At 39.9% G+C, this 12,672-nt stretch overlaps 1 protein-coding gene across 1 annotated transcript in view; it reads right to left on the bottom strand.

Moving 5' to 3' along the window:
* Positions 1–12,672, bottom strand: part of Marchf11 (membrane associated ring-CH-type finger 11) — a 116,195-nt gene that overhangs the window by 102,761 nt on the left and 762 nt on the right. Inside the window, exon 2 of the mRNA XM_055619016.1 lies at positions 11,378–11,533. Within this exon, the coding sequence (XP_055474991.1) occupies positions 11,378–11,533 (156 nt within the window). The remainder of the gene's footprint in view (positions 1–11,377; positions 11,534–12,672) is intronic.

Here is a 12,672-nt window from a genome sequence, read left to right as displayed (position 1 = left end):
GATTTCATCAAGTTGACAATTAATAATAACCAAAACAGGTACCGTCTGTCTGGTAGACTACCCACAGTGGCAGGAGCTTGATGCAGCTGAGCACAATGAGTCATTATTCAGAGAGCAGAAAAGGATGACTGTTATTCCTCAGCTCGTTTTCTCTACTTTATGAGGTCTAGGACCACCATTCACATTTAAGATGGATCTAAAACCTCATTTAATGTCACAGGCATGGTCAGAGTCTGACTTAATCACAATAGTCCCAGATGTTTGTCTCTTGCTTTACTCCAAGTCCTATTCAATGGACGTTATTAACAATCACAACTCCATTCCTTAACAACTTGACATTCAAACACGTCACTTTCAAGGCATAACTTTCTACCACCTGTCCCCGTAGGCCCATAGCATTCCTTGTAAGGCAAATTGTAATTAGTACAACTTCAAGAGTCTCCACAGTCTTTAACACTTGCAACACTGTTTAGATCAAAGGACAAGTCTCATATATAAGACTCAAAATAATATCTTAACTGTGAGTTCTTACACAGTAAAGAACAAAATTTATCCTTCAATTTGAAATGGCACAGAATTAACAACTGCATTCCAAAAGGGAAGAATGGAGGCAAAGCAAGGATCAAACCAAAGCAAGACCAGATACCATAGCTACCTGTCCAGCATTGTGAGCTTCTGATGAAACCATCTGGGCTTTAAAGGGGTTGAGTATCTCCCACCCATCACCCTGTTACCTGCAGTACACATAGACTCTTAAGCATCCCTACTCTGAGCCTGTCACTTTCTTTAGAGGAGAAGTCCCATGGTCCCATGGTCCCATGGTCCGCTGGTCCTGGTATCTTCCACATCTCCATCTTCAATTTTTCAGCTTTTCACAGACATTCCAGCATTTAACTTAATCTAGATAGTCCCTCACAGTCATGGCCGTAGGCTTGTCTCCTACTTCATTCCAGATTCTGTCAAATCGACACTATTAATCCTCACACATCCATGCCCAAACTATTTCCAACCTCTATCACATTAATAATTCGTATCATTCATGGCCACTTGATGGTGAAACTTCCATACAGGACATTTGAGAACTGTCTTGTGATTTTCTCCTCGAACCTTATAAGAACAGAACTTAATCATGTTCCAAATAAGGTGGCATCATTCTTTTCTAAGTATCCTTGTCTGTCATGGACATCACCTTCAGCCTTACCAACAGCAGGTCGGAAGAAGAGAGTTATGGAAGAAAGGGGGAGTACTCACGCATCCCTGACAATCACTCGGAAATTTTCAGTACCTATGTGTTTTTAACTCCACAGCCAGAGAGCCACATAGCCCAAAGCTACCCAAGAAATTTCAGACAATTGCCTTGCAATAGTGTTAGCTAGCCTAGCATCTAATGCGTTTTTGTTTTTACTTCTTTAAGCTGCTCAAGTTGTCTAGATCTAGAATGGAATCCACAGAAGCTACTGCACTATTCCTGAAAGGCTGTTATGAAAGACAAAGAAAGATGCTGTGGCAGGAGGCTTGAAAGCTACTGTGCAATCAAAATTTGATTCAACCTCTAGGTCTGACACTGGGTGTTCTTGGTCCTAGGAAACACTATACAGGCAAAGGTCGCCAACTTTCTTCATTGTGCTCTTCTCTCCAATAAATTAAATATTCACTAAAATGTTTCCACCTATTTTTCTCCATATTAAAAAAATGATGGTAAGATAATGCTCAGAAAATCAGGAAAGAGATGGGCCAAGGAAAAAAACAAATACTGCCTAAAACAGACTCTGTCTTCTTTTCTACCCATCTAACAAGTTTTCACACAGTTAATTAAAAAAAACTAATAGGTCATTTAATGTATATTTATGTAAAAATATGCAAATGTAACATGCAGAAGTTTAATACAGGAGCTTTTGAAATCTTTTTCACAAAAAGTATAAAGTCCCTTGATATTTGTAGAAGATGCTACCACTTCCTAAAATCTCTTTTAACAGGTCCAACAAACTGCACTGACCCTGTGTAAGTATCTTGAAATAGTTCCCTATTCATCTAAACTATTTTCTAGCTCGGTGTCATGATGCTAACTGAGAAGGAGGATGCCATTTGGCACAAATGCAAGACCATATATAGCAAAGAAGTACCCAAGGAGCTCTGGCAATAACAGCTAGACACTTGAGGAGCCCACACCCCTCTATCCTGTGCCCAAATTATGCTCTTGGCCACTTGTACATAATTAGCTGGCTAAAAAGAGAAGCAAGACAAAAGGCACATTAAGGAAAGAACTTCCATTATTCCAATTGGGACACTACCCCTGTGTCATCAATCAAAATGAACTAACTTGAGGAGATAAAAATGGAAACAAAGTAAGTTATTAGATAGACGTTTGCACAGCATGACAAACCTAAGGGATGGATGGAGCAGGAAATATCTCTTTGATAATTCCCTGTATTGCCCTCGCCTGTAGTTTGTGCTTCTGTTTCCTTTATTTCCTCCCTTAAAACAGCTTACAGTCCACCTTCACTGATATCAAACTTCATTTGCATAAATCACATGGAACAGCTGTTGAATTATGAGTTGTTCTCACTGGGGACATGCTGTCAAATATCCAAGGATACAGAAAGTACAAACCACAATACAGTTGTTCTCAGCAGAGTCCTCTGAGCTGGCCATGCATTCACTCATAATTGTAGTGATTATCTGCTCGTCAGGCCATCCTCTGCCATCCTGAATGGTCTGCTGCACTCCCGGTTTGTCCTCCGAGTCATCTTTTCTATGCTCAGAAGGTCCAAGAATAGAAGGAAGCTCAGTTTCCTTTGTTCTGATCACTTTAGTCACAGCACAGCAAAGCCAGAGGCAAGGTAAAGCAGGAAACGACCAAAGAGGAAATAGTCTGCTCTTTGCTGCTTGCTCTTCCCTGTGCGGGAAGTGTGCCCACCTGTCTAAAATCATCATCTTTGAAGTTATATTACAATGGTACAAACCATGCATCAAAGAATACAGCCTTGTTTTCAGTCAGGTGGCAGATTTCACAGCAAAAATTTATAAGCAGTAGACTTTCTTAGCAGCACATCTACAGCTATCAACTGTGAAAATAGTGAAATTTCCAACAAATTATTCAAACTCCCTGAGCAAATGTTATGTGAAACCCTTCAACCAGTGATAATCTCAAGAAAGTGAGTGTATTATACGTAGCAATTCCATATTTATTAAGTCTTTTTCCATGACATTTTAAGATTTTTTAAAGAGTGGATATATATCACTGTAAGCTTGTCTGCCTCTTTTCCTTCTTTCTTAATCTAGGTTATAAAAACTGATCTCTTTATTACTTTTGAGGCTTTTTGTTGTGGTCTAGAAAACTGAAAACATTTGCCCAGGCATATTTTGACTCTTGCTGCTAGTAGATCTAAGAAGAAAATGAAAAAAAAAAAAATGAACAGCCATCAAGCAGAAAACCAGGACTTGGGTAATGAAAACAACATTAATTCCTTAAGGCAGAGTTTCCCTGCAGAAGTAACAGAACTTCCAGGATTCTAGAGCTAAAACACTCACTCATACATTCACTCATTCACTCTGTCCTATCACCAATGTTCATTGAATGCTCACAAAGTGACCAAAAAAGAGACTCAAGCCAAAGACTAGGTGAAGCACAGGGAGTCTTGTGGAAGGGTTGGGGGAAGGATAGAAGGACCCAGACGGGACAAGAACTTCACTAGAAGACCAACAGAGCCAACTAACATGGGCTCAAGAGGCCCACGGAGACAGAAGCACCAACTAAGGACCATGCATGCACTGGATCTAGGCCCCCTACGCACATATACCTGACGGGCAGCTTTGTCTTCCTGTGGGTCCCCTAGTAAGGGGAGGGGGAATGTTTCTGACATGGACTCTGCTGCATGGTTTTCGATCACTTCCCCCTGGTGGGGCTGCCTTGCCAAACCACAGGGGGAGAGGATGTGCTCAGTCCTGAAATTTCATCTCAGACAATATTGTGCTGCATTCTATGCTTTGTTCTAAAGCTTGTTCCACCCATTTTATTCATGACCCATTAAGACTCCAGGTCTAGAAATCCTAAGAACACTGGAGGAATTCAGTGTTGGGACATGCAGAAGGAACTATAGACACCTGGTGAGTGGCAGACACTGCAAGAATCTGCGTGAGGATGGACCCACACATTTCACTTGTGTGCCAAGACTCGCAGAGAAGAGAGGACAGCCTGCTCCAGGGCTTCTGGGGCCCTGCCTTCCAGCAGACGAGACAGAAACCATCCCTGTGACCTGAGTCAACAAAGAGACTGGAGGGAACAATAGTTTGAATGTTTAGTGACTGTCAATAGTAATATTTAATAATTTTATGAAGCTAAACTGCCACTATCTTCTAAACGATGTAAGTTCATTACAACTTCACTTAAAGTTGCAAACATTAAGACTTAAAACACTTTGATCATGTGATTCGCTATGAGACCCTCAAGTCTACATCAGCCTTCTATTTGTCTGGGATGGACCCAACTCTGTAACTGCTTTTTGTGTATGCTGAAGGTCTTTACATTTTTTTAATGACTGGGAAAATGCTAAGGAATACCATTATTTGAAATGTTAAAATGAAGTGAAATTCAAACTTCAACATTGCTAAGTGAAACTGCCCTGGAATACAGTCATTGTCTATTCATCTGTATGGTAGTGGTGGCAGCTGTTTCTGAGCTAGGAGAGTAGTCACAATAGCCCTTGGAGCTTCATGAACTTTCTATTCTGCCCTTCTGATTTAAATAACCAGATATCAAATGGAGATATGTTGTAATAATGTTTGCAGTCCTTTTCTCGAATAGTCTTTGCCACCCTAACTTGATTTAAGGGATAGATCCATCCACCCCTGTACAGTAAATCCTTTCTTCTGGAGGCAGCTAGGTGACCAGTTATATTCAGCAAAGAAAAGAAATAGTATCAAAACAGATGGAAGACACACTTAAAAACGTCCTTAAAATATGGAAAAGGAGGTGTGTAAAGGAGAATTTTCTGGAAGTTCTCATCTACATGGTCTACATTGCCTCCCAGGCTCAACATGAATGGGATTTTGAAAGCACAGGGACACATGAAACTCCAAATGCTCCCTACGTCCCTCCCATTTCTCCTGTCCCAGAGTCATCTGGCTTTGGGATTGGAGAATCATTTACATATTTCATTCAACAGAGAATCATGTCTTGTCTAGTGAGTAAAATGCAGATTCACCCATCTGGAGAATGAGTAAGTAAATGAAAGAAAACCAGTATCTAAGGTAAAGAAACTTTCTTGTGGTATGGTCATGATTTATCTTAGCTGCCTACAAGTTATTCTATCATATACAACTGAAATATTATATTTAAACATCACCTTTCTGTTATTAGACATGATCATTGAAAGCTTTGCCTCAGCTCCTCATCTACTACTGAACTCAGTGAAGATGGAAACAAGAGCAAGATCTGGATAAAAAGGCAAAATGAGACAAGTTTGCACACGCATGGATATGCTGAAGTGAAGTCATCATGAACAACTGGGGATGTTTCCCAGGGAGGGCATACCAGCTTCGCTGGGTTCATGCTCTTATGTGTTCTCAATAACTCTTCAAAATCTCAGTGACAATTCATCAGCTTCTCCTGGTGCATTATACTATGAGGTTTTGTGAAAGTGAAAATATCTTCTCCATATCCCATTTAAGAAAGTAATGAGTTCTAGACTCATTACTGAAAAATAATTTTATGTTCCTGACCTTTTGTGGGAGACTTTCCGATTATTCTAACTGCTCTGAGAAGACCTGTGGCCCCGAGTACATTACAAGAATTTAAAGGCAAAGCACAAGGAAGGTGGGTAAAAATGGCCAGGGCCCAGTCCCTTAAAAGGTGACTGTCTAACATGCAAGCCTTAGTTCTTCCCCAGGCCCACAAAGCAAGGTAGACAATGCTGATACTTCCTCTGTCCTGGGTAATGGCAGAGAAGGAAGGTGAGTTTGTAGGAGGGGTGTTGATTTGCTGTTTTGTGATGCCCTGCCAAGCCACCTGTGTCATTACCCTCCAATCACATCTAAGCCAGGCTCCCTAACTTCTCACTGACTGGTCACATGCCCTGTACCCAGTGGCAGCCATGCCAAACTACAAATGGCACTGGCTTTCTGACTTTGAATAGAACTATCCTATGAAATAACTACTTCTAAAAGTCTCCAAATCTTAGATCTCTAAATACAAGAAGACTCAGGATAAATGTAAATTAGACTCACAAGGAGAGACAATTGGGATGTGACTATGTTTACAACACTGAGATCAATATATCTCCGTGCTTTCAAAAATATTAATTGATCAATAATTTATAATAATGGGTTCGGTTAAAAACTGGAATACATTTTGTCTTAAAAAAGCAAGAAGTAAAAATGTAAGTGAAGAACAGTTTTAAAAACATTTAGAAAACAGGATATGAAATTCACAATCACCAGGGTACAGGATCCAGAACAATCTAAAAAGCACAGAGGATGATGTGTGTACACAAAGGAACACTATTCAGTCTTTAAAAAAGCAAAAGAAACAAAAAGAACCTCTGTCACTTGCCATAATATGGGTGAAGTTTAAAGGTATCATGTTAAGCGGAATAAGCCTGGGATCAGGTAAGAACACCACACGATCACATGCATGTGGAATCCACAAGATATGGATTTGTTACATGAAAAGAGCAGAATGGCAGTTATCAGAAGATGGGCTGGCGCTGGAGTATGGAAAAGAAGAGACAGTGGTCCCTGGGTATACTGCAGCTAGACGGAGGGAGTAAATTCTGGTAGTCAACAGCAATGTTCTGTTCATTTCAAAAGAGCTAAAATAACATGTTTTACATGATCTTACTACAAAAAAAATGTGAACTATCTGATGTGAATAGATAAGCTGGCTGTATCACTTCTCGGCCTTTTAGCTAAGATCAAGTGTAGATCAGCTAGCTATAATCATTCTACTTCATATCCATGCATTGAAACATCTTTTAATATGCACTGTAAGCTTATACAAATACTATTAATTAGTTAAAAATAAAACTTAAAGAATTCTATGGAAAGAGGCAGTAACCTCACTTTAGTGGCATTAGAGGGAAGGTAACAAGAGACATGTCTCATCAGAGGGGACCAAACCCTATGTCTTAGCAAGTTTAACAAGTAACAATGATGAGAGACAAAGGGACAACAGAGCCATTCTAAGCACGCTGTGTATATTTATGAAGCTCAAAATGACATGTAGCATAGATGCCATCATCATCATCTCCTTTTTAAAAATAAGTCATTGCTAGAGAGATGGTTCAGAGGCTAAAGGCACCTGATACCAAGTCTGGCAACCCACGTATGATCTTTAAAAGTCACGTGGCAGAAGGAGAGAACCAACTGCCACAAGTAGTCTGTCCTTTCACCTCCACAAGAACGTCATGGCGTATGGACATGTTCATGCACATGTATGCACTCATACACACACACAAGTGAATAAATGTTAAAAACTATGAATTGACTCGTATATACAATTACATTGGGATTTCTCCTGTACATATGTTTTACTATCTGGATTCAGTGCAGTCTGAGTCTTACCTCAAGGTTACAGTGTCCCACGTGGCTCGTTACCTAGTAAACGTTATTCCCTCAAAGCTCTCTATCAGACAGCATTCACAAGCTACAACATTGCTTTATCAGTTTATAATGTCACCTACAACTAGAAGTAAATGTGAATTTATATGCTCATGCATCTCAATTTTCAGACATTATATGTAATTCAAAACAGAATTAGCTTTTACTCTTGAAATACCATTAACGTATCATTTTGGATGTATTAATAAATAGATTTGCCATGTAGAGAGGAAGGTAAATGCATTTTAGGTACCTCAAATGAATTAACTTTCACTGCTAATGATGCACCAATTAAGGTGTAATATGTCTGCTCACTTTCTTCTAGGTTCTGCCACTGAGCATAACTGAAACAGGAGGGAAGTGGGAGAATTTGAATCTTGATGAGAGAAAAACAAGTAAAACCAAAGTGGTAGGTATTCAGCCACATGTTTTACTCAAACGTGCGGGTTTCCTGCCTATCCGCTCCTTAGCCTTCACTGTCCCTATCTCTCAGTGAACAACAAAGAAAACAAGATGGTAACAAAAACTTCTGGAAAGTAGTTAATGAAACGCACCAAACACCAAGGGCAAGTCATGCTTCTATGAACTGATAGCCTCTTCAGCTCAGAGCTCCAAACAAGGAAGTTACAGCAATGCCTACTGGTCCACATAGACCTGATGAAGACCAGATAAGAGATAGCAAGGTAGGAACGTGAGTCACATTGGACACTTTCTCCTGGGAAGAGTGAGGGCGGTCTCTCTTTAAAGACAAAGACAGGTCTGACTCCAGAAGTGAATTCAGTTTGCCTGTCTCTTGAATCCAAGTCAGACTAAATTTGCTTCAAATAAGAGAAGACAGAAGATGTGAACCCATGTCACTTCCAAGGTTGAGTCTTCGTAGACTTGTAATGCCTACTTGCTTCCTCCCGAAGCCAGACACCATAATGCTAGAAGCACAGGATGGGGAAGGAGAACTAAGGTACCAGTTAGCATCTCCAAACTGAGCCCTGAGGAACAGCCATCACTGAGAACAAGTCAAATGGGGAAGCCCTCAAGGACACTGACATGACCAAACCTCTGGGTCATAGTTCCAGGCAGTGCTTTGGACAGAACAAAGCTTCCCCGCTGACCCCAGTCAATGCACAGACTCTCAGAAGGTGATATGCTCCAGTGACTGCTTAAATCAGTAAAAATTTAGGAAGTTTGTCATGCAGCAAGACTTTTGAAATTTTATTAAGCTGGTTTAAAACAAAGTCTCACATAGGAAACCTCTTGAAAGACCTGAAACATCAAGGTAGGCTAGCAGAAGACTGAGAAGAACATTCCAGCATGGTGGTTAAGAGCATGGGCCCTGAAGCCAGACTGACTGAGTTAAAATTCTGATATACCCCCCTAGGAGAGACTGGCTGTGTTCCTAGTTTCGCATTGTGTAATACAGAGATAACAGTGTTGATCAATTACTAATATGTTACAAAGACTGAATATTGGTATCTCGGTGTGTAAGGCATTTAGAACAGTGGCTGGCCCAGACTGACTACTCAGTAAATGTGTTCAATAGTGTTTGTTCTCTGTTCTGCTCTACTCCAGTGAACCATCTGTTTAGAGCTATGAGATGACCCTATTCTTATGGAAGAGAACAACAGACAGGAAAAGAAAAGCCATGCACATGCTTCCTGTTTGATTCTGCCCAAGGAAGAGCTGGCTTTATACCAGACCATAGGAACGTAGACAGGAGTGATGGCTGATAACTCCCATGGGCCTCACATTAAGAGTCAGAGTGAAAGCTCAGGTTGTGGGTCATCCATAACACAAATGACAAGCTGAGAACCAAGCTGTCTCTTCATCTGAACATTAAGAGCCTATTCTTTGGGACTTCATGACCAATTGCAGTTAGGTAAGAGTATCAAGCTTTGATGTGGAGTACAGCTCAGTGGTAGAGTATTTGCCCTGTATATGTGAGAGTCTAGGTTTGACCCCTAGCATCTTAAAATATGACTACCAAGCTTTATATGTATTGAATGTAGTCTTGCAAAGTTCTTTCATCTCTGGCATGACACAACCTACTAGCATAGCATTCATGAGCCTTATTTCTAAATATTACTTTCCGTCTCAGTGTAATAACCAGATAATGTATATATACATGTATATGTATGTGTGCATATATATGTGATCTTAAATACATTAGTAATGTTGGGTTAATTTGGAGGATTTTGATTTTTTTGAGGGAATGGAGTTTGGAGACTTGCAACTGTTAAAATGATTTTAATGAAGCTAAAGATATAAATTTCTTTTGCTCTAGGATCACAATTATTATAAGCACTATTATTTGCTGTAGAAATTCACCTCTATTCAGTGTTAATAAAAAACCTGCTCTGTTTACTGCAAAATTACTGTTCAAAAAAATGAATATATAGTAACTCATTTAAATTTTCTGAACTATCTAGCGTTCTGTGGTAGCTCCACACATCTTTCTCTGGAGGCTCACTACTGGAGCATCATTTGCCTTACCTCTTCTATGTCTTACCTCCCATGTATTCTGTTCATAAGATTATCACAGACACAACAATGTCAACCATGCCAGGACCTTTGGACATGGTTCCAACTGTTTTTTAGGACAGCTTAAGTTGATCCATGAACTGAGACACATTCGGAAGTTCAGGAAAAGGTGTCAGGCCTGTGAGTGACTTCAGTGTGACCATACCTCCCCTTTTCAAGTAATTTGTAAGCCTGAAGTGGAGAAGATTCCCTTTTTCATTTCATGATTGCTAATCATGCCTTAAATGCAGTTCTCAGAGATGCAAATTAATTGCATGATAAATAAGATACCAATTAAATATTGAGAAATTTAAATTATTAATGCAATAATAACTCATATTCTGGATCTCTCCGGAAACTACAGCGTTATGCATGTTATATAGCTCAATGTAATTTGAGTTTGGCCTTGGCCAAATCTAGTGGTAAGGGACACTAGTTCCACCTTGTTTCCCTTCTCAGCTTTTCCACTCCTCTTTCACAGCTGTTGTATCTCCTTGCCAGATCTCTGCTACACATTTCCCCACTTTCCTCTATCATCCTTAATAGTCTATAGTTTATACTCCCATCAGCCTAAAACCTATTTGGTGGGGGTGGGGAGCGGTGTCTCTGTGTACTTATGATTTTGTGCCACTGTGTGATTTTACAGCAAAGTTTGAAACCCTGACCAATTTCAGCAGTGTCACTCAGATCAGCTACAGATAGCATGCCTATACATGGTATGTAACCAAACGCCACCAAGAATTAACGTGGACAAAATTGAACTGCAGGAAGAAAAAACTCTTATAGAACAGAAAGCTTGAGTAGAAGAATACTCAGAGTTGAGCTCACAGATTTGCCTGAAATTTTCTGCAATAGTAAACTGGCCACTTCATTTTCATCTCTTCTCCATAAACTGAGCTAAGCATGTTCTAAATGAATGAAAACTGTCTGCCAAATAAGCGATACAATATCTCTAATTAATAAAACAGACTCAACTGAATTCTGTGAAATTTTACCAACTTACCCTTTATGAAACAGAACTGGGAATAATTCAGTCAGTAAACAACACATTATAAATAAAATAATTTGGTTAAAATGTCCTCGGAGTCTGTCAGATAGGCTGTCAGCTTTCTCTAAGCACATCTTACAAAATCTAAACCTCGGTTTTACTGCAAGTTTCATTAAATATTCTTAAGTAGCATTAAGGAGATCTTTTGAGAAAAAAAATGAAATTCAAGTTTATCCCTGTTAACAAAATTATTCCTGGAAGAGTAAGCGTTGTGTCTACCTGGCAAGGTTGTTTCATTTTAATGGCTGTCACGTGGTATCTATAACAGCACAGTTCACAGGTCCAAGAGCCCCTCTCACTGATCCACTTTAGAAGACACAGCTGATGTGTGTACCGAACAGACCCATCACATCGGCAAGGATTTAACAACTCGCCCTGAAAAGAAAACAGTTCACTGTGAATGTTTGTGTTTTCACCTCTACTTAAAAATCTTAAGCTCTATTTCTTTTCCTTCTAAGCAGTTTACCCAAGAGAATGCAAGCATCAAGCTCTATCCCAGAAACAAAATTAAATGTTTATATCTCTGATGGGAATGATACTAGAGTCTTAAACGCTATTTCTAAGATAGTGCTTAGAGTTATGACATAAATGTTCCACTGACATACAAAATGTCTGCAAGATATAGGCCCCAATGCCCTTGGGGGAAAGCTCTGCTATTAAATCTCTTTAATAACTTTTAAGTGGATGGTCAGATGCATTTCCTCTGCAGTTATTCTTAATCATTGCTAAAGAAGAAGTGCCTGGCAGAAAGCAGCTCATAGCAGTCTTATGCTTTTACTTTTCTAAATGTAGCATCATAAATATCGACTCAGGGCACTACTTTCCCGAAAGCCTGTGTATTCTCCTGCAGCTTCCTAACTTTCAAAGACACTAGACCTAACGTTTTCACACACTTTGGAAGGGTGGTGCATTATCCTTTTCCCTGCATGATGAGTCTCAAGGAAGTTTGCACGTGCCTCTAATGGTGTTTATAATTTTTAAATGTGTTTCTAGCAGAGCACCAAGCTCATCAATCGGCTAAAAACAGCCTTTCTTTTAACGCACTTCCTTTTGCAAGAACTGTAGCACCTCTCTCATTAAAAATCTGCAATGAGTAAACACCCTCTTTTGGTATTGTAGCATGACTTACTCCACCACTGCCCCATTTGTATTCTAAGACTAAGCTGGACGCATTAATAGCAAAAGGCTTCACCTTTGCTGGAGGTTTGTTCCTACATATAAACTAAAATCCTCTGATTAACTCACATATACACACACTCATACACACACGCACAAAACCAAACTCTTAATAATGTTACCATCATTAAGTACCAGAGGAGTGCCTGAGTGCAAAATCAGGTAGAGGGCAAAGGCATTGGTTGATTTACTTCTGTATTCGCCACGGGACTTTTCATCTGCCTCCATCGAAAAGGAATTGGACTAAAAGGCAGTGCTGCGAGGCGTGCTCTGTCCGCGGTGCTGAAAGAGCCCGGAGCCCCTCCGGCCGGGTGCGCTCACGGCTCACCGCCTGCCGA

This window comes from Psammomys obesus, unplaced genomic scaffold, assembly GCF_907164565.1.
Source record: "Psammomys obesus unplaced genomic scaffold, mPsaObe1.curated_primary_1811, whole genome shotgun sequence".
NCBI lineage: Eukaryota > Metazoa > Chordata > Mammalia > Rodentia > Muridae > Psammomys > Psammomys obesus.
The sequence above is the reverse complement of the archived record's forward strand: the minus strand, read 5'-3'. Positions and strand labels throughout refer to the sequence as shown.